The sequence below is a fragment of the Archocentrus centrarchus genome, chromosome 17 (genome assembly GCF_007364275.1).
Source record: "Archocentrus centrarchus isolate MPI-CPG fArcCen1 chromosome 17, fArcCen1, whole genome shotgun sequence".
Taxonomy (NCBI): domain Eukaryota; kingdom Metazoa; phylum Chordata; class Actinopteri; order Cichliformes; family Cichlidae; genus Archocentrus; species Archocentrus centrarchus.
The window spans coordinates 2,290,731-2,312,548 of NC_044362.1; the positions used below are offsets into that span (position 1 = coordinate 2,290,731).

The following is a 21,818-nucleotide window of genomic DNA, read 5'->3' on the forward strand; positions in this document are numbered from 1 at the left end:
CGTACGGCGGCCCGCAGGGTCCACTCCGTGCGCTCCCGCTGACGATGGGCGACGTCCTGTGCGAAGAGCTCGAGGATTTGGTCCACTTCTCAGTGCACGACCTGCCGGCACGGGGCTATGTCGTCATGGAGGAGATCCGACGTCAGGGAAAACTCTGCGATGTTACGCTGAAGGTGAGAGAGCCGCCGCGCGAGGCAGACGATAGTCTCCTAGCCACCAGTGTGAGCTAACGGCGTGCTAACAAGCTAGCGCGGATTATCGAGTTAGTGACGTCACGGGCTGACCTCTGACCTGCCGGGGAGCCCCACAGCAAAGCAACCAGCCGGCTTCCGGCCGGACCTGTTAGCTGTTGCCCACCGGGCAGGAGGCCAGGTGTCCGTTCCACCTAGAGGAAGTTAGAGGTGGGGTGATGTGCGCAGGTGAGCTCAGAGGGGGTGGAGTTAGTCTGTCCTATTTACTAAAGCCTGTCACTTGTCCAGGTGAGCGCAGACAAACAGGAAGTAGAGAACACTAGAACTGAGCAGCCTCACTGATACACGATTGATTCTGCATATTGTTCCTAATTTGTCAGCCAGGTGAGGGAGGGGGCGGGACCTTAACGCTAATCCCACCCACTACAGAGTGAGGAAGCTCTCAGTCAGGTGGCTCCGTCCCTTGCCATCAGTTTTGGCGCCCAGGGCATTTCGGCTGGCAGGTTGTCATTGTGCCGCTCACTGCCTGGGCTCTATAGCAGCAGGTAACTCAGAGTGGCTTCCATCTCGCTGCTGCCACACTCACTGCAGCCATGCTTGCCATCAGCATCAGCTGTGATCCAGGTGCGTTTTTGTGCGTGTTCAGAGGTCTTCAGGTGTACCTGGAGCTCACCTGTACAGCATCCTATGGCGTCCCTGCAGCTGAGCTTTAATCCTCTTAACGTCTCAGGAGGCGAAGCAGCTGAGTCTGCAGCTCAGGTTAGGGCTGTGAGGTGCTGAGTGGGCACATCACGGAGGCGGCGTTTTCTGGGACGAATGGAAAAAAGAAAAACAGGTACACCTGTGTGTCGCCTGTCATCTCCTTGTGGATTGTGCAGGTAATGCTGAGGCAGCGCAGGAAGTTAGAGGGCCTTGATGATGGAGGCTGTCGCTGTGAATGGCTGGATGGAGGACTCTGATTCGCTTGGATTGAAGGTGTGATTTCAGCAGAATCAGAGGCTGAATCCTCCATTGCCATTGCGACATCACTGTTTGTTGACACATTGACCTTTGGGAAAAGTGTTTAATGGAGGCAAATCTGACACTTCCTATGAGATATCCATCATGTCACACGTGTGTCACAGTGACAGAAACGCGAGCTGCCGACACAGGTGAGTCCCTTAATGAGTCTGTCTGCCCGCAGGTCGGGGATCACAAGTTCAGTGCTCACCGGATTGTCCTGGCGGCCTCCATCCCGTACTTCCACGCCATGTTCACCAACGACATGGTGGAGTGTAAGCAGGACGAGATCCTGATGCAGGGCATGGACCCCAGGTAAGCTCACCACCTGTACAGGTGCCCAACCCCGTCTGAGACCAGTACAAATACTCCTGTGACAGGTGCAATTTTGTAACCAGTGTGTGGGTGTGTTGCCAGTGTGACCAGTGTGTGGGTGTGTTGCCAGTGTGACCAGTGTGTGGGTGTGTTGCCAGTGTAACCAGTGTGTGGGTGTTTTGCAGTGCTCTGGAGGCTCTGATAAACTTTGCGTACAGTGGCCACGTCGCCATCGATCAGCAGAACGTGCAGTCTCTCCTGATTGGCTCGAGTTTCCTGCAGCTGCAGAACGTTAAAGACGCCTGTTGTTCCTTCCTGCAGGAGAGGTTAGTCCCACGCCACTGCACACGCTCAGTACGCAGAAAGCTGCAGAAACAACTGTGCAGGTGTTTTTGGAGCTTTCTGACGCATCACATGCTCCTCTGTCACCTGGAGCTCACATACTGGTGAGCTAATGACACTGTTGCGTGCAGGTTACACCCGAAGAACTGCCTCGGCGTGCGTCAGTTTGCCGAGACGATGATGTGTACGACGCTGTACGACTCAGCCAACAGCTTCCTGCATCAGCACTTCGTGGAGGTCTCGCTGTCGGAGGAATTCCTGGGCCTGAGGACGGAGGAGGTGCTGGAGCTCGTCGGCTGCGACGAACTCAACGTGAAGGCTGAGGAGCAGGTGAGACGCCTCACCTGAGGCTTGGCTGATGGCAGCAGAATGAAACTCTGAGGTAGAGTTCTTCTTCTGTGGTGCCTCGTGGCCACTTGTTTGAGTTTAAATGAAAGTATCAGAGAACATTAATTAATTTATAGTACTAATTAAACCTTTACACTCACAAGGGATGACAGCAACACCTGTGCACGTCGATCAGCAGTTTTCAGGTTCACTGACAAGAAGCTGCTCAGAACGACCTTTAACACAGGTAGGAGGAGCCATCAGATCAGTCAGGAGAGACAAAACCCCAAAATAAAGTCAGATAGAAAACAGAAACAACATGAAATAAAATCAGTGACGACTGCAGAGCAGACTGATCGGTTCCATTGAGCTGCCTCTCCAGACTGATGACAGAAAGAGAAGCTATCAGAGATCACACCTGTCAGGTGCACTTTTTTATGCATTCAATTATTTATTTATTTTCTGGCCATAGCGGCGTTATTTGACAGTGTAGAGCGGCGGGAAAGTGGGAACAGAGATGGGGGGGAGCTTGAGCAAAGAGCGACAGGTTGGGACGCGAACCTGCGCTGCCTGCTTTTCACCTGCTCGTCCGCTGAGCCACCCTGACACCCTTTTCTGCATTCAGACACGTGACGTATTTCAGTTGTTCTGTATCCTTTTTTGGATAGAGCAACAGTACGAGAGAGCACGGCTCGAACCCGAGCCGCTGCGTAGCTCTAAGGTGCGTGGTCGCCGCTCATGCTGCGAGCTAATCTGGCACCCAAATATTTCAGTTTTTTAAGCCGAGACACTGGATTTCAGAGCTCTCAGCCACAATCGTCAAGATGGAAATGGAAACTAATTTGTAACCAGTGTGAAATGTATGAAATCCCACCTTTTTAATCAGGTTATGAAAAACAAACTTTTTAGTAAAAGCATGATCAGGTCACTCAGGGACGGGGATTTATGAAGTCAGAGCTCACTGCCAGGTTTCAGGCTCCATACTGCGGTCCATGTGTTGTACCCGTACAGGTGTTTGAGGCGGTGCTGGCCTGGGTCCATCATGACCAGGACCGGCGGGAGACATTGCTGCCGGAGCTGCTGTCAAAGGTCCGACTTCCTCTGTGTCGACCTGAGTTCCTGTCGGACCGCGTCCAGCAGGACGAGCTCATACGCTGCTGCCACAAGTGCAGGTGAGACACAATGAGAGCACCTCAGCTTTAAAGTGCTGCCTGTGCAGTCATTAGTTAGGTGGGTTTAAAGTTCAGGTGTGTTTCCTTCCAGAGATTTGGTAGATGAAGCCAAAGATTTCCACCTGATGCCAGAGCGCCGCCCTCACCTGCCCACCTTTAAAACCAGACAGAGGTGCTGCACATCCATAACGGGGCTCATTTATGCGGTGGGAGGCCTCAACAGCTCAGGTACGCTGCTCACCAGTTACCTGAGGCAGAGCATCTGCGTGCACAGTGGAGCTAATGGAGTCTTCTACTGCAGGTGACTCCTTAAACGTTGTTGAGGTGTTTGATCCAATCGGGAACTTCTGGGAGCGTTGCCAGCCAATGAGGACAGCTCGCAGCAGGGTGGGCGTGGCCGTCGTGAACGGGCTGCTGTATGCCATTGGTGGATATGATGGCCAATCACGGCTCAGCACAGTGGAGGTTTACAACCCAGAGACAGACAGCTGGACACGGGTGTCAAGCATGAACAGCCAGCGCAGGTCAATACATCAATCAATACACCGATCAATACATCATTGTTGGTATAAGTGGCGTAATTAAATGTGTTGTCATCCTCAGTGCCATGGGAACGGTTGTGATTGACGGACGCATCTTTGTGTGTGGCGGCTACGATGGAAAGTCATCTCTGAACTCGGTGGAGTGCTACTCTCCAGAAGCGGACAGGTGAGCAAATCTTTCCACCTCGAGCTGTGAAATTAATCGAATTTTGATTTCAATTTTGATTTTGGCCCAAAACTGTGTAATCAACAAAAAAAAAAAGATTATTAAAATGATTTTGTCACATTACGCTCGGTTAAATCTTAGTCCTGATGGGGCGCCCGGGTGGCTTAGTGGTGAAGCAGGCGACCACATACATATGCCGCGTTGCGGTGTGGGCGGCGTGGGTTTGAGTCCCGGCCCGTCGCCAATTTCCCCGCGTGTCTTCCCCTGTATCTTTCCCCCATTTCCTGTCTCTCTCTACTGCCAATAAAAGCCCTGATTTATGCTGCAGCCTTGAGTCTTTGTGGGGCCAACATGTAGGTTACCAGCGATGTTGCATTATGTAGGGACGTTAGGGAGATGTCTCTACCACTATTTGCTCCGCGGGTGTAATTAGCGCCACACCGGCCCCCAATTCGTCACCGAAAATCCCGGAAACTGATTCGACTCAGGTTCCTCCCAATGTTAATACCAAACCTTCTGAATACATGTACAGGATCTGTCAGGATGCTGTGGTGCTAAAATGTGAGAATTTATTTGGTCTAAACTCGGTCCACTTTCTTCCTAGTGTTAGTTGTGATAGGTGGCATTACCTTTCTATTTCTCTATTTATTTATTATTTATGTTTATTTTGTAATGTATATATTTATATTGCAATTGATTTATATATTATTTATATTTTATTTATGTATTCTGTTTTTTATTTTCAATTTCTTATTTATTTTAAAGAGGTTGTAGAAATGCACTAGATTTCAAGGTATTTATTGTTCTTTAAGTGCAATAAATGCACTGCAGAAATGTATCGTGTGGATGTCTGCTCTGCACCACTCAGTACACCGACCTGGGGAGATAAAATCAAACACGGTGGGAAAGCGTCGACTTCAGCTCGTGGGTCCGCTGATCCACTGGTTCACCTGCCTCCAACAGGCTCTCCGCCACACAGTCCTCATTTAGAAAGTGCTCTGCAAACCCGAACATTATGGCTAACAAGCGGATTCTCCCATTTCAGTCCAGCTAGCCAGCAACTACTTCCTCAGACACAGTGAAAGTGGACAGTATAACATAAATTCAGTGCTGCAGCCAGTGGGCAGCAGAAAAGTGACTCCTTTACATGGCTTTGCAGTTTTAGTTTTCTTGTTTTCCACTGAGTTATCAGCTTTCTGACTAGTTGGTTAATATAAACTAATGTAAGTCTATTAGCACCAACCAACCCAGTGATATCACATTCTGTACTGGCACAAGATGGCACTAAAAACTTCAAACACGTGTTTTTAAACCCAACTTCATAGAGTTAAATCTGAGTCTGTTAGAGCAGTGCTCTGTTGGGTAAATCAGGCTGAATAGTGCAGTGTTTCATGTCCTCTTTAATGAACATAAAAGAGGACCTCCAATAGATCCCTGAGGGACTCCGCATTTAGTGAAAGCAGAGATTGAAGAAGGGGTTTCTGTTCTAATAGAGTAAGGTTTTGGAAAACCAGTTTGAAACTGGTCCCTGCTCAGTTCACCCTCCAGTGATTTAAAGTCTTCATGTGAAGTGGTCATCATATGACCCTCAACCTGAATGTGGAGAATATTTTAAATTTATGGGGAACTGTGTCTTAAAATACAAGAACCTCCTGAAGCCTTTCCCAGCTTTCTTAAGATTGATGGTAAATCAATAAACACATTAATAACACAATTTGTAAAGGGTATTACATACCGTATTTTGTGGACCATAAGGTGCACCGGGTTATAAGGCGCATGATAAAACATGTAGGGTGAAACAAAAGCGTTTCTTCAACTCATTCACAGTAACTCAGAATATTGTTCAGTTGTAACAAATACAGAAAAATACTCACATTTTAAATCATCTTCCACAAATCCATCAAATTCCTCATCATCAGTGTCTGAGTTGAACAGTTGGGCGATTTCAGCATCAAGCATGCCGGGTTCCCTCTCCTCATTATCCGAGTCTGTCTCGTTGTTGTTACTGTTTTGTTTTGGTTGCGGCACACAGCAACCATTTAATCATTAATATAAGGGCAACTTTTGCTGGCACTCTCTCGCCATCTTCTTCAACGTCTTAGCGGAACGCTGCGATATAGTCTTTATTAATGAGGGTAAGAACAATTCATTTCTTCATTTTATATAAAAGCCCTTCATAAACCCTGTGCACCAGTATATTTACCGATATAAGCAAAGACAAAAACATTAAAAAAAAGGGAAATCCCTTTTTGACTCAACACAGGAAACCTGAAAACTCCACTGTCACCGTGTTTTGTGTACATACAGCGCTCGTACTGCTCGTACGCTGTGGCATCGCCCGGACCTCTTTTTGGCACAGAGGAGAGCAGCACACACAGCCCCGGACCTCAATTCATCCTTTAGCAACTTTTGAGACAGCCGACAGCGAGTTTTGTTACACAAAAGTTGGCAACAGTGCCGGCCGCCGATCGCCAGATTATGCACAAATATCCGGGCCAGCATAGATGAAAATAGGCCAGAACATGTTGGATAAAATCCATCATAGTTTTCTGCAGTTTACTGTGTACGGTTTCTATTTTTGGAACAATGCTTCCACTTCTTTTTGAATTTATCTCCGGCGGCTTTGGCTGCTTTCCACACCTGCTGCACTGCACTCACAGCTTGTTCCTGTCTAACATCGTCAGTAGAGTCATTTTGTGAATCGATGATGGACTATTTTACAGGATTCAATGAGGCCTTTGAACTGATCCGCCAGACCTGAGGCCATATTGCTGCAGACCACGCAAGGGTGCAGTGGTGTGGATGCCTCGGGCATCGGCAGTCAGACGGCAGCTCTCAAATTACACGGACCGACCAACAATTTCTAACTATTTGAAAAGCGTACGGTGGGTGTTACCCCCTCCCCCCCGTCGTAGGCTTTATAAAATGTGATATTTGTTAAGTGTCCCTTACCACAGCAGCACTAAAACATTTTGACAGATTTTTGAGTGCAGTGTACCACATAAAATTGGTTCAAGGTCAGTAAGCAAAGCAAGAATTCATACATAAGGTGCACCGGATTATGAGGCGCACTGCCGACTTTTGAGAAAATTTAAGGATTTTAAGTGCGCCTTATAGAGTGAAAAATACGGTACATAGATGCCTTAATGCTAGTTTTACTAACAGCGTTACACACCCCACCCACACCCATGAAGTTAACACTAGTTAATTTGCATGGTTGCGAGGTTAAAACAGAGCTTGATGGTCAGTATTTGGTGTGACCTTTATTCTTCAGCACAGCCTGAACTCTGAGGCAGCTTTCTGTCATTTCTTTAAGCAGTCTTCAGGAATCGTTCTTCAGGCTTTTTGAAGGACGTTCAAAGCTCTTCTTTGGATGTCTCTGCCTCTAGATGATCCCACACTGCTTTGATAATGCTGAGGTCTGGGCTCTGGGGAGGCCAATCCATGACTGATAGTGTATTTTTTCTATCCAGTTATGCTTTCACTGCACTGGCCGTGTGTTTGGGATTTTTTTGTTCATAATTCTGTTACTTTTGTCAAGATCTCCAACACCACTGACTGAAATGCATCCCAAACCATGACAGAGCCTCCACCGTGTTTTACAGATGGCTGCAGACACTCACTGTTGGCCCTCTCCTGACCTCCTCCGTACATACGAATGACAATTTGAACAAAAATTTGGATTCATCCGTCCATAAGACCTGTTGTTAGGTGCCTTTTTTGAATGATTCATAGTTCATTGTTAAGTGGCTTAACAAACAAAAAACCTTCCTCTTCAGGGAGGAGGACTGAAAATTAAAAAGGAAAAGCCCAACGAAAATCTTTGAAAGACCTTCATAAAGCATGGAGGGCACAGGTCAAAGTCTGGCTACTCTTGTGCAAAATATAAATACATGATGGTGGCTCAAGACCTTTGCACAATATCAAAGGTTAGACATTTACAGCATAAATTGAAATATTAATTTGTGGCCTGATAGAAAACATGTGATTTCTTCTAAATCAAACAGCAGTCTGATAAAGGACCATCCCAGCAAACAGTGCATGAAACATGAAGTTCTGCCAGTACCAGACACAATCTGCACACCTGCTTTGGATCTGTGAGGAAGTTTGTGTGCAAAAATATTTTTTCTTTATTTCATTTCCTTTTCAGCTGTATCTATTTTAGATTAAAATAGATGAATGAGGAAATGTTGCTGGGAATAGTTTTGGTGACTTGCAGTGCAAAGTGTGTGAGTGGTCAAAATGGCTGTAAAGTTTTATCTGTTACACTTTTAAAACTCAACTTTAATTAAGTTTTTATCCCTCAGTCTCAGGTGGGTTACCGCCCCGCCGGGCAGCCAGGAAAGTGAATGTGATAACTGAAGGGCGATGTGACTGAGGATGTTTAGATTCACACCATAGATGCATCTACTAAAAATCTCTGTGATTTTTAGTAGATGCATCTCCCACTGTCTGTGATGCTGATCACAGACAGTGGGAGTATCTCAGTGGTTTATATTTATTATGATTTTTGATTCATGGTTCTCACTCAGACATTTGCTTTGAGTTGATGTGGTGAATAAAGTCACTGAGACTCAGATGCACCCATTCAGATCCATTGAGGCCTGTAATGTATTATTGAGCCTATGCTTCAGCCCCCTACAGACTCTTCTGCAGGAGGCTGTGGGGAGTGGGGGTGAAATTTAGGCTCTCAAGCTCTTGTTTGAAAGCTCTCAAAACAATTTGAAACTATATATGAGTCCAGGTTTTTGTGAACAAAGTGCCATCTCTTGGTGACACTCTGCACTGGAGTTAAAGGGGCACGTTTACAGTGGAAAGCAGAATGTCCCAGGAGAAGGAGGGTTGAGCGGCTGTATCTGTACGTTACTGACTTTCCCACTCTGCAGGTGGACCGTGGTGACGGAGATGAGTGCAAGCCGCAGCGCTGCGGGCGTGACGGTGTTTGACGGCCGGATCTTTGTCTCAGGTGGCCATGACGGTCTGCAGATCTTCAACACGGTGAGTTTGAGGGAAAAGCTTAAAAGCAAGGGTGGGAAGGTTACCTGAAGCATTAAGTTTTACACAAAGACATGGCAACATCTGTTTATCTGTATACTTGTTGCTCTGCCCCCTGCAGGTGGAGTACTACAACCACCACACTAATCGCTGGCACCCATCAGCGCCAATGCTGAACAAGCGGTGCCGTCACGGGGCCGCAGCTCTTGGCAGCCACATGTACGTGGCGGGGGGGTATGACGGCTCGGGCTTCCTGAGTGGCGCCGAGGTTTTCAGCTCAGCATCGGGACAGTGGAGCCTCCTGGTGCCCATGAACACGCGGCGCAGCCGTGTGTCATTGGTATCCACGTCAGGGCGTCTGTACGCGGTGGGCGGATACGACGGACAGTCCAACCTCAGCTCTGTGGAGATGTACAACCCTGACACCAACCGCTGGACCTTCATGGTGCCCATGGTGTGTCACGAGGGAGGGGTGGGTGTGGGCTGCATCCCCCTGCAGCCCACCTAAACCCATCAATCACAGGCCGAGGACTCATGCTTTACTGAGGGCGGCAGGTGGGGGGCAGTGCCCTGTGGCAGCGTCCCCGGAGCTCTTTCGGTACGATGGCCATGCTCAGACCTGCACACTGATGCCGCGCCTGCGGAATCATGGGAAAAACTGTAGAGCTAGCAGCAGAGGCTAGCTGCTAACATTCTTCTGTTAGCGCGAGTGGACCTATTGATTATTGATTAGTGATTTCCTACTTGATGGACATAACCAACAGGAAGTGACTTCCTCCCAAACAAACCAAGCTGCTGACTCAGACAGGATGTCTACTCTGATCGGTTTCCAGGACTGTTTGTTGATTGGCTGTGATCAATGAGAACGATCGACTGGAACCTCCAACATGTCTGAAAGGCGTAAACCCCGCCCCCTGCAGTCTGCACAGGAAGCTCGTCTGAGCAGTGTGTGGTGCCCCCTGGAAAAGTCGTTAATGAGGTCAGCGGCGCTCTGTACGGGCACAACAAAATATTGTCCTGCAGGAGCTACCTCTTCACAAAAAGTGATGAGATCTATCAGGGCTTAAGTAAAGCGTCGTGTTTAGCATTGTTTGTTAAATGATTCGCTTGCTGCGATCCACAGGTGTGCTGCAGATACCTGCTCAGCTGGTGGATCAGCAGTGACCGAAACGCTCCTCAGAGCATCACCTGATACAGCAGGAACCAATCATGGTTGGCCTGTGTGGTGCATGTCCCACCCCTACGGTGATGCGTTTTACATGCAGCTGAACATTTGGCATCCGTCAGCGTGTCGTCACATCACTTAATGTTTTTAGTAACACATCGCACTCTGAGTGCTGACAGCGGCACGCACCACCGGCCTCGTTAGACTCAACCCTTACCTGTCTGATGTTTTTCGCTGAATGCTTGACATTTGTTCACCTGCTTCTGCATTGGTGGTAAATGATGGAGCATGCTCAGTCAAGACATTCTGTATCTCTTGTTCACACTCGGGTGGTGTCGTGTTAAATGCATCTGTCGGGATGCCGAAACGGCATCACAAAGAAGGAGGAGGAGCTGAGCGTGCTCCAGGGAGGCGCCACACACTGCAAGGCGAATCGGAGCAAGCTTCCATCATCTGACCAGTTTGGATTAATCAGCTGCAGCCTGGAGGGAGCTTATTGATCAGCTGCTACAGACTGATCAGGTTAGTTGATCGTGTCATTGATCATATTTAGACTTCATCAGTCACTGTTTACTTCCTGCTGATCTCTGATTGGACGCTTCATGTTTCGGCGTGTCAGAGTTCGATCAAACATTTGATCGGTTTTCAGTCTCATCAGTGGTCTGTTTTTATTTGTGTTGATTAACTTATGATTTGTTTTTGTTGTGGATGAATAAAGAGAAAAATTTTGGTAAATAAAGTCGATATCTGTCTCATCTTTAATTTTTACTGAGATGTTATTTTAGACAAATAAACAGTTATTGATTATGGTCCTGTTTGATCGATTGAGTGTAAAGTTTTATCAGAGCGCTAAGTCATTATGACTCAGTACATCACCATAAACACATTGATGGGGTGGGGCTGCTGAGGTGAAACCACTCATCCCTTTTCTGTGCACCTCAATTTTATTTGCGATTTAGTTTTACACACAGCTTTGCACCTCATACACTCACATACACTAACACATGCACCCATCATATCACCCCAGACTGGCCCACACACTGTGGGCCAGTCCATCCTAGGGTGCCTGCGACCCCGGGGCCCTGCCGCTGGCCTCTGAGGGGGTCGGCTCCCTGTTGCCTCAGGTTCTCCTTCCTGCCTGGCAGCTCTGGCATGGCCATAATACACACACACACCTATGTGAACAATAACAGAAATGAATAAATAAAAATTAACAAGAGGAGCCTATGGAGACATTATAGAGCTCATCTTGGAAAAGCAAATGTTTGGCACAGCAGTGCATTCAGATCATGATTCAAACTGCAAAAGCTGCCGACAGGCTTTAAAAAAAAAAACAAGCTGTAGGTTGAGGATGCAGATTAGAGGAAACATTCTCGGATGTCTGGGCTTTGGGGCACATCTGCACATTTTAAGCGTGCTGTATGATTGAAGTTGCACTTTAATACATTTAAACTGCACTGAGGAAGAGCCCTAACCTGCAGTTCGTCTCACAGGCAAACACTGCTTTCTGTTTGTCAGTCTTTGGATGGAGATCAATGAAACAAAGAGCACCTGAATGCACCATCACATTCACTTTTATTAACACAAAGAAGCACGAGTCTCTGTGCTGCAGAAGTTCTGCTTCTGTGAGATCCAATCAGGCTCAGGTGGGGTCCTCAGGTGTTCTTGAGTCCAGCATCATTCAGTATTTTTCTGCATGGGTTTTTCCTGAAAACTTCACCAAGGGAAGAGGACTCCTCCTTACCCAGAGCCCTGCTGGTGCTCAGGTGGGTCCTCAGGCGTTCTGAGAGCAGGTTTACCTGAAGACCGTCACAGCACATCACTTCCACACAGAGCAGCTGAATTGCATACTGGACTTCTCAGCATCCTGCACACCAGGTAGAAGACCGTCCAACAGAGAGTCTGGGTCAGTCTCATGAGTCCGTTCAGGTCCTCCTCTGGGGTCATTGTGCTGCAGGTCCTGTAGGTCCTGGACTCTCGGTCCCAGGAGCAACTGCCTCAAGCTCTGATTGGACACCTAAACACCTGGACAGGTAAGTCATTGTGTTAGTTTTATCCCAGAATCTCCTTGTAATCTGTCTATCACAGTAACTGTAATACTGAGTGGTTCTGTGTTACAGTCTGATCTCATCTCAGCATGAATCTCTGATTAATGCTTCACGGTGCAGCAGGAGGGCTTTGCAGTGACTTCATCTTTCAGAAAACAGATTCAGCTGATTTTGTCAAACAGCTCCTAAAATCTGCTGCGAGGAGAAAACACGGGGATATGAGCTCAAAAGCTCATACACCCCTTCATAACACCTGTTTTTATAACTGCCTGTTCGGATAAAGCCTGCATCATTAGGGGCGTGGCCTCTCTGACTGACGGGTGGACAGCGACACAGGCAGCTGTAGCTACTAGCTGTCTGCTAGGCTTCACCTCAGCTAACTGGAGCCCCTGAACTAGACCTCTGGACCATGTTTGTGCTGTTGGAGCATTTTTAATGCAATTATCTGACCAATAATATGGCTGCTGTGTGCTTCATTGGACTAACAGACAGTCCAAGAAGGCGGAGCTCCAGTTTGCTGAGTGAAATTCTGGGTTTTGATTGGATGTTGCTGATGAGCAGGTATCTCACAACCAGACAATGCAGACTGATAACCAGGCTAATTAGCCTGATGACTCCGCCCTCTCGTCCCAATGTGACTCACGGTGTCTTAAAGCGGTTCTCCTCTCCATCCAGGATGCCGTGGTACATGTCTATCTCCTGCTCCAGACGCTGCTTGTTGTTCAGCAGCGTGTCATAGTCGCGGCGCTGCTGTTCAATCTCGCCGCGTATGTCAGCTAGCTCTGCCTCCAGCTTGGCCACCACTGAGCCCAGGTTCTGCAGCTCCATGTCGTGCCAGTGGCGGGCGTCACTCAGCGAGTTCTCCAGACCCCGTTTCTGCAGGCAGCAGGTTTTATTGGTTAGTCTGACTCAACCCAATCAGGTTATTGATCATGTATTGATTGTATGGTGCTCGCCACGTGGCTCACCAGCGCTCTGATGGACTCCGTCTCCGCCTGTAGACTCTGGATCTTACAGCCAGTTTCGCTGCACTCTGCCTTCAGTGCCTCCACCTGCTCCTCCTCCGGACTCAGCTTGCTGCTCACACACTGCGCCTCCTGCGAGATACACACAGCCTCAGGTCAGACACGCCCACAGACACACCTGGGGAACACCTGCGCAGGTGAGAGGACCTCACTTTACACTCCAGGTAGCCGTCAGTCTCAGCCCGGTTCTTCTCCATCACCTTCTCCCAGTGGCTCCTGATGTAGGCCAGGATCTGGTCCAGACTGGTTTCTATGGGGGCGTCGGGTTCGTCCACATCACGCCCCGCCATCTGACTGTAGAGGATCCGCACATCCTGCTCAGACAGGAAGTGCTTAGGTCACATGACATTATCTGGCCAAAGGGTCCTTAGACCAATCACACGCTGAATTCTGATAACCTGAAACACAGATTCTACTGTGTTTTCTAATGACGTTTTCGGCTGTAAGATGAATTTTCTGCTGCTTTTGAAGAAGCAGCCAAATGTCCTGATTAACGAGGTCACTCTCATGTTAGTGAGTTAAATATATTACGTGATATTAAATATAAACTTTTAAATCCCGAACACCTTCAGTTCCTCTCTGAATAATTAATGTATCTTTAACCGGCTTTGCCTAAATTGTGGGATTTTTGAACAGAGTCTGCTGGGACCTGCTCGTGATTCTGCTCCAGATGGCGTAGCTCCGCCCTCATGTTCTCCATCTGCTCCTCAAGCTCCGCCTTCGTCAGGTTCGCCTCGTCGATCACTTTGTACAGCGAGCTGATCTCTTCCTCCACCGCCCGCCGGAAGGGCTGCTCATTCTCGAACCTGCAAGGGGGAGCAACAGTTACTACATCTGGACCACAACTAACTTTAGACTGGCCTTCCACCTGCTGGAGCCTGGGTCTTTGCTGACTTGGATTTGCCTTCCAATTGCTGGCATGGACCTCTGTTGGCCCTGGCCTTCCACCTGTTTCAGCCTGGACCACAACTAGCTTCAGCTTGGCCTTTCACCTGCTGCAGCCTGGACCTCAGCTAGCTTCAGCTTGGCCTTCCACCACAAAACCTTGTTTCAAACAATATCCTGTCTGACCTTCAATCTGGTTTTCGTGCTGGACATGGATCTATGACCGCCATCACAAAGGTCCTTGATGACATTATTCCAGCATTAGACAGCAAGAAGATCTGCATAGCTGCCTTCATTGATCTTGGCAAAGGCTTTGATTCAGTTGATCATAGGATCCTCTTAGGTCGGCTTTCCAGCACTGGTCTGTCCACCACCTGCTGTGACTGGTTTTCCAGCTATCTAGCTGACCATGTCCAACAGCTGAAAACAGAAAACATCTTGTCAGAACCATTAACCATCTTCAAAGGTGTGCCTCAGGGCTCCATCTTGGGACCAGCCTTGTTCTCCATGTACATTAATGATGTAGCCAAAGCTGCTGGCAGTTCCTAAATCCACCGTTATGCTGATGACACCATCCTATACTCGACTGATCCTCCACTACACACTGCAGCATCTACACTTCAACTCAGCCTCACCTCTGCAGAGCAGTCCTTTCACAACCTCCATCTCCGCCTTAACACCAGTAAGACCAAATGTATCATTATTGAGCCAATGGTACAGCTTTAGAGTATGTTAAATCTTACAAATACCTAGGCATCTGGCTGGATTCATCTCTGTCCTTCACCACACACATCAGCAATCTTCAGACAAAAGTCAAAGCCAGATTAAGTTTCCTCTTCCACAATAAAGCCTCCTTCACTCATGCTGCCAAGCATGTCAAGATGGCTATTCTTTCAGTTCTGGACTATGGCGACATCATCTACAAAATGGCATCAAGCACTGCTCTCAGAAAACTGGACACTCTTCATCACTCAGCCATCCGCTTTTCCACTAATGTGCATTTCCACACTCATCACTGGGACCTCTATTAACTGGTGGGCTGGCCCTCCCTTCATACCCGGCGGCTCCATCACTGGTTTTATTTCATCTATAAGACAGTCCTGGGCAAGACACCACCTTATCTGTCATCTGTTCTTCATGTAGCCATAATAAATATAAAAAGTAAAGTGAATATATCAAGCTCACCATTCCAATACCTCTGCTGTTTTTGGCTGGAACTCCTTTCACTTTGCAGCAGCAGACGACTGGAACACTTTACAAAGCTCCCTCAAACTTGCAACTTTAACATCTCTGACTACTTTCAACCATAAAATTCAAGAGATCATAGTTGACTGTTGTTCTTGCTGATCACACCAGATCACACTAATGTACATACCCATATACACTTTCTCCTATATATATTCACACATACGTACAATCACATGCACACACATTAGCATCCCCTCTCTCCCCTTTCTGCAAACTCTTCTCCTCATTCCTGCTTTTTATCCAGTTGTCATGATTTACATGCTTGCTCCATGTTAATCTTGGATTTATTTATTGATTGATTTTTGGTATGTGTTTATGTTTATAGCGGACCTGATTCGGGGTCTCTTGGCCAGGTCATGTTTGTAAATGAGAACTGGTTCTCAAACATTTTACCTGTTAAAATAAAGGTGAACTAACCCATCATCACAGACCCACACCACCCTGCCCACTTTCTCCTCAGGCCCAAACACACAGATGACAACCTGAGGAACAGCAGAGCAGCCAGCATCATCACACACAGGACGAGAATAAAAGCTTCTGTCCTGCCTCAGTCAGACTGACGGCGTCTCTGAACACAGGGCAAAGGACCAAAATCCACTGTGTACTATCTGTTTGATCTACGTGAGCAATACACACTTTATTATCTGTGCAGTATACACTGTGTTTGGAATAATTAAGAGTGAAATAACTGCTGTTACTGCATATTTATTTGGAACACTGGGTAAGAAATTAATTTATACTGAAGTAACCTTTCGATTTATATTTTTTTTTATATCTTGCACTGCTATTTCCTGCAGTGTTCCTCAGGAGCTCTTCACAAGAAATCCCGTGTACTCAAACCTTGCGTGCGTGTACAAATGACAAAGTCTCTTGAATCTTGAATCCACCTGCAGGGGGAGCTACACTTACTACACCTGCTCCACCAGCAGAGGCAGTTGCAGGGTTAATGTCTGTGCTAACCCTGACCGACCCTCACAAACCTTCAATAAACAGACTCCTCCTCCTCCTCCTCCATGGAGTCCTGAATCAGTTCTGGAGGGTTCTTCTGCCAGTGTAGAACTGGTTCCTGAACAGAACCAGAACCCCCGGCTGCAGGACAACATGGAGGAGGGGCTCAGAGGACAGGAGACTGGTTATTGATCCGTGTCTGGGGGTGAGAAACTCTTCTGCAGGCTTTTTAGATTGAATCAGCCACAGGAGGGTGCTGTGTGATCATCCAGAGACTCAAATGAGGCATCACATTACATTCCTGCTGCTGCTTCACTGTTAAAGGTCTGAGATCATTTCAACTCATTGATGAGCAGAGCCTGAGCGTGAGTTTGACCTCTGACCTGTCCTTGAAGTCCTCTGCGTTAGCCTGCACGTTCTCTGTCTGCAGCATCAGTCGAGCGTTGTCTAGGATGGCTTCACTGACCTGCACAGAGTGGGAAAACACAGAGCAAAGAGAGGCGGGCTCATTATCACAGACCACCTGTAGACCTCCTCCCACTGTAGATATTTCTCTAGCTCTGTATGTAGAGACAGAAGCACAGCCTGGCAGGAGGTGAAGCCCGTTTAACTCCACATGGAGCCTCAGCCAGTAAAAGCACTGCAGAATAACTTCATGAATGAATAATTAATGTAAAAATGTTCTTTAAGTGTGAACAAAGAAAAAAGCTGGAGCCCGAGTGAAGCTCATACCTTTAAACAGAACATTTTATCTGTGTAGAAATCAGCTGAGGAGCAGACTGAGCAGGTTCAGTTTGTTTAAATCTGCACCCACAGAGGTTTTGGATTTTAATCATCCAAACACCTTGTTCCCTCTGGTGTGGTCAAAGACAGACTGGTGACCTTTGGGGTTTTAGGAGGTTTCAGGTGGCAAAGGTAAGAGCTGGAGGTGTTTGTATGTGAGCAGGAAGCAGTGAATAATCATGTGTGAGGATGAGGAGGTGAAGTGAGCCGTACTCATCACCGTCACCATAATGTGAAAAGGAAATTTGAAAGCTGGTTCTCTACAGGAAGCTGGTTTGACCTTTAACCTTAGAGGAGCATGGCAATAGGATGAAAGACAGTGTGAAGGTGGAGCCAGATGTTTAAACTCAGAGACCTGTTAGGTCCCACAAAAACCCGAACCATCTCAGTCCTGGAGGTTTAACAGGGAGGCTCCTCACCTGCCCCCCTCTCCCTTCTCCTCACCTGTCTGTAGACGTCCTCCCATTCCCTCCTGAGGGGCCCCCAGGCTCCTGCACTTGATGCCTTGCGGTCCAGGCAGAGGCGGATCTGTTCTTCCAGCTGTTGGTTCAGTTGTTCCAGCGCTCTCACTTTGTCCCGGTATTCCATCAAACAGCTGTTCAGTCCGGCCGCCGCCACTCCGCTCCCCGCTGCCCGCTCCCCGCCTCGGGGCAGCACCGGTGCCGTGCTCGTCCTCATCCCGTGCAGGAACACGCTGCTGATCCCCAAAGCCCGCCGGGACACCCGCGTCCCCAGGCCAGGGGAAACACTCGCTGGGGGGGCGGAGCCTACAAAGACCCCACGGGGAGCAGAGGTGCCCGCTGAGCCCATCCTCCCGCAGGAGGCGGAGGGCGGGCGCTCTGCGGACGTCTGTCCGAGGAAGGATGAGCGGCGTCGGGGCAGAGGCATGACGCTCAGCAGGTACCAGTGTCAAACCACTCAGAGCCGCTCGCCTCCGGGATTTATGGGAGGACGGCGTTCTGGAAACATGGCTGCCTTTGTTCAGGAGGCATTTGTGTTTGAAGCTTTTGCAGAAACAAAGAGTCTGAAAAGAGCTGAGGCAGCAGAGCGAGCACGCAGGGAGGGGGTCAGGAAGAGTCCTGAAGCGTGCGCGCGCGCACACACACACACACACACACACACGCACACACACACACACACACACACACACACACACACACAATGTTTATAAACAGAGAGCAGATGGAGTTACATCATGCTCTGTCACAGGAGATCAGTAATCAATAAAGAAAAAAGTGTGAAACAGAATAAACAAACAAACAAAAAACTGAACAGCTTTTTAAAATAAAGTTCAGTATAAAGCGCTGATCTGATTTTGCCCTGAGCTCAGCTGTCAGTGACTTCCATCTTTAACAAACAGCCTCTGAAAGCTGCAGCTGGTCTCAGGTGGATTCTTCTCACGTTTGATGATGTTTCACATGTGCTGATAAAAAAAAGACCACAGCTTTAGAAATGAGTTTATTATTCATGAACATGCTCCGTGCCCCGTGAATGAACTGCACGAAGAGCTTTAGTAGTTAAAGATGATAAATTGGATTAATTTTTGAAAAGCTAACTGTTCCAGCAGCATGTTTCCCTCTCAGCTGCATCAGCTCTCCCTGAACCCTCTGTCAGCTTCTTGAAGCCAGATGCGTGTGTGCTTGTAGGATCTCAGCTGCTGCTTTGTGCTGGTGTTGCTTTCATGCAGCTCCAGATGTTTTCAGTGGCTGATGGTTTGGACTGTATTCAGGTCAGTTTAGCAGCTGTATTCTTGTGCTGTGGAGCCGTGCAGCTGGAGTACGAGCTCAGTGAGGGTTTCAGCTTCTCTGAAACAGACGGCATCTGGATGGCAGCAAATGTTGCTCCTACACCTGGAGATATGGTTCAGCATTAATGGGGCCCTTACAGATGTCCAGGTTACCCCCCCCCCCCATATCATTTGAGTTGCTGCATCCATGATCTCCAAACAGAATCTCAGCTTTTGATTGGTCAGAGCATCGTTTTCCTCTCAGTCCATCTGAAATGAGCTCAGAGGAGGTGGAGGTGTTTCTAGATCTTGTTTCTCTGTTGGTTCTTTGTGTGGTGATGAACTGTGTTCTCTGCTGATGGTTCTCAGACATTTTCCTGAGTCCACACAGTGATCTCCACCTCAGAGTCAACATCCAGCAGTTCTGCAGCTGCTCCCTGTGTGCTCACATTTCTCTGAGTCATTTTATCAGATTATGAACCGCAGACGATGAACTCACTGATTCTTCCTCATTTTAAGATGTATTCCTAAACTGTTGAAGTGTTTGCCCACACAGCCTCTCACAGAGTCCTGAAGCCTCCACATCTTCTCCTCTGAAACTCTCTGAGAGGATCTTTTTACACCCAGTCACAGCACTGATTTACCTGGCTGGCTGCCAGACGTTAAACCAGCTGTTTTTAGGTTTGTGTAACTTAAACAGTGTTTGTTGCTGCTTCAGGCACCTTGATCTCTGTAGTTTGTGCTGGAGTGGAGACGGGCCGTGATGGACTGAAAGCCGTGGGAACCGGTGATTCGCTGCTCTTTAACAATCGCATTTGGAGCTTCAGCTTCCAGACCTTCATTTGAACTGGGTCACCACGAGAGCAAACAAAGAGCTGTTTGTCTGTATGGAAACTCCTGGGCCGTCTGTTCAGATTTAGTCAGATTGTTTGTGTTGAATCTCAGCAGGAAGTGCTTCGCGGTTGGCAGGAAGTGGTGAACGCCGACGCAGCAGCTGGGAAACTTTCAGTTGCTGACAGAGTTCTGATGTATTCGAGTTCTCAGCGTGAAAGCAGAGCTCATCTAAAACACCAAAGACCTTTTCTCACAGTAACAATGAGGGACATTTTCACACTGTTAACGGGCTGACTCGTCATGAGACTTCTGAACAGCACTTTCAGTTATTAAACACCTTTGATCTGAACTGATGAGCAAAAAGCCTGCAAAAAATTTCCACTAAAATCCAAAGGACATGACATCTATGCTCCGGGTGCCTCTCTGCTGCTCCCAGCATCATTCACTTTATTTAGTTTCATTTTTCATATTCTGTTCTAGTTCTATTAGAGATATGTTTATATTATTTATGGCTTTCCCAGATAGCTATGGATGTGAGGCTGACAACATTCTGCATGAATGTACCATTTTCACTGTAAGATGAGAGAATGGCCTTGTTTCTTATATAGTGCTTTTCTATTCTACTTTGAGCACTCAAAGCCTCATTAACCCATTCACACACATTCATACAAGCACCTTTTCTATGGCTAAGTGCTTTCTATCTAACATTCACACACATACATGCTCCGATGGTTGCATCAGAGAGCAACTTGGGATTCAGTATCTTGCCCAAGGATACTTTGGCATACAGACTGGAGCAGCCAGGGATCAAACCACCAACCTTCCGTTTAGTACGTGACCTGCTCTACCTCCTGAGCTACAGCCACCACCAAGAAGTGCTCTATGAATGCCATCTCTTTCAATCAGACGCTGCTGTAAGTCCAAGACAGATCAGCAGGTTTCCTGTCAGCAGAGACTCTGAGTCACACGAGAAATGCCAGAAATGGTAATCAGCAACAGTTAACATGGTGATCTAATGAGGAGACGCCTTCACGGCACACCGTTCATTCTCTGCTGCTGTGCAAGTCCTTTTGCCTCTGTGTGAACTCAGTGTTGATGGACAACGGAACAGTAACGGCCAGCGATACTCAGCTATCTGGAACCGAACTGTACAGCATGTCCCTGAACATGCCTGGTTCACTCTGCTGTCGTTACACGTATGCAGGAAATACACTGCTCTCAGCTATTTGCAACATACGGTGTACACACATCTAAATCTAATCTAGGCCACTTAGAGATCAGGTACAGCACAGCCAAATGTATGTAGTCCTCATATGGGCCAAAAGTCATGTTTTGACATTTTATGACCCAAATGTAACCCAGATATTGGTCACATGTCACAGTGTATCTGACATCTGGCTCACATAAGGTGGAGCTATGACCAACCGGTGTCAGTCACGGCTAAAAGTGGCCCAGAGCTGCAGATGTGGGTCACACGTGGGCTGGATGTCCTATGGGTGCGGTTAGTATTAATTATTTTTTTATTCTCCTGCACAGAATAAAATGGGTGGAAACTATCTTCATACCATCTGTCTGTGAGGTTTTACATTTCCTGTCTGCAGACTGTGAAACTACACTGAGCTGAGCCATGAAATTTGGTGTGTGTGTTCTTTATTCTTCAAAGATGTGCAACATGATATTCATATTCCTGGATGTTTAGTACCCACTTTATTTATGTGAAGTGGAGAGTAAACAACATGGAGGACTTCAGGCTGTTACTGCTATGATAATATATCCTAATGATGTGCAGCCTCTTTCTCATGCCTGGTTGTCTTAGCCTAATCATGTGATCATATTGTGTTGTGTGATTAGCTATACCTACTTGACCATTATTGATTGAAATGGAGAAAGTGGGGCAGGTGACCTCGGCCAGCTGGCAGTAGCTGATAGTGAGAAACTGGGAAATCCCATATTTGTAGGTAAAGAGCCAGTCTGTTTATACACTGCTCAAAAAAATAAAAGGAACACTTAAACAACACAATATAATTCCAAGTAAATCAAACTTCTGTGAAATCAAACTGTCCACTTAGGAAGCAACACTGATTGACAATCAATTTCACATGCTGTT

General features: G+C 47.4%; 2 protein-coding genes across 4 annotated transcripts; one reads left to right on the forward strand and one right to left on the reverse strand.

Moving 5' to 3' along the window:
- On the forward strand, positions 1–10,949 carry klhl18 (kelch-like family member 18). Of its 3 annotated transcripts, none has more exons than XM_030751495.1 (10): positions 1–173; positions 1,375–1,505; positions 1,691–1,831; positions 1,979–2,177; positions 3,186–3,346; positions 3,438–3,574; positions 3,648–3,870; positions 3,950–4,054; positions 8,941–9,052; positions 9,171–10,949. In XM_030751495.1, exons 1-10 carry the CDS (start codon positions 45–47, stop codon positions 9,555–9,557), a joined length of 1,725 nt encoding a protein of 574 aa, XP_030607355.1. In that variant the 5' UTR covers positions 1–44; the 3' UTR covers positions 9,558–10,949. The 3 variants fall into 3 exon arrangements, with proteins under 3 accessions (XP_030607355.1, XP_030607357.1, XP_030607356.1); XM_030751497.1 differs by lacking the exon at positions 1–173 and adding an exon at positions 562–1,069; XM_030751496.1 differs by lacking the exon at positions 1–173 and adding an exon at positions 1,111–1,166.
- Positions 10,950–11,200: 251 nt separating this feature from the next.
- bfsp2 (beaded filament structural protein 2, phakinin) lies at positions 11,201–18,045 on the reverse strand. Its single transcript, XM_030752498.1, has 7 exons — positions 17,596–18,045; positions 16,752–16,834; positions 13,937–14,093; positions 13,440–13,601; positions 13,231–13,359; positions 12,906–13,138; positions 11,201–12,239 (listed from the first exon to the last, which is right to left on the reverse strand). Exons 1-7 carry the CDS (start codon positions 18,037–18,039, stop codon positions 12,158–12,160), a joined length of 1,290 nt encoding a protein of 429 aa, XP_030608358.1. The 5' UTR covers positions 18,040–18,045; the 3' UTR covers positions 11,201–12,157.
- Between the last annotated feature and the right edge of the window lie 3,773 nt (positions 18,046–21,818).

What these genes read in the sequence shown, in the direction of transcription:
- klhl18 (XM_030751495.1), top strand. Translation starts at nt 45, where the DNA reads ATGGGCGACGTCCTGTGCGAAGAGCTCGAGGATTTGGTCCACTTCTCA. An exon ending in TCTGCGATGTTACGCTGAAG is followed by an intron (nt 174 to 1,374) that starts GTGAGAGAGCCG and finishes GTCTGCCCGCAG; the next exon opens with GTCGGGGATCACAAGTTCAG. An exon ending in GTCTGCAGATCTTCAACACG is followed by an intron (nt 9,053 to 9,170) that starts GTGAGTTTGAGG and finishes TGCCCCCTGCAG; the next exon opens with GTGGAGTACTACAACCACCA.
- bfsp2 (XM_030752498.1), bottom strand. Translation starts at nt 18,039, where the DNA reads ATGCCTCTGCCCCGACGCCGCTCATCCTTCCTCGGACAGACGTCCGCA. An exon ending in TGGAGCAGAATCACGAGCAG is followed by an intron (nt 13,602 to 13,936) that starts GTCCCAGCAGAC and finishes CTGTCTGAGCAG; the next exon opens with GATGTGCGGATCCTCTACAG. An exon ending in ACGGCTACCTGGAGTGTAAA is followed by an intron (nt 13,360 to 13,439) that starts GTGAGGTCCTCT and finishes TGTATCTCGCAG; the next exon opens with GAGGCGCAGTGTGTGAGCAG.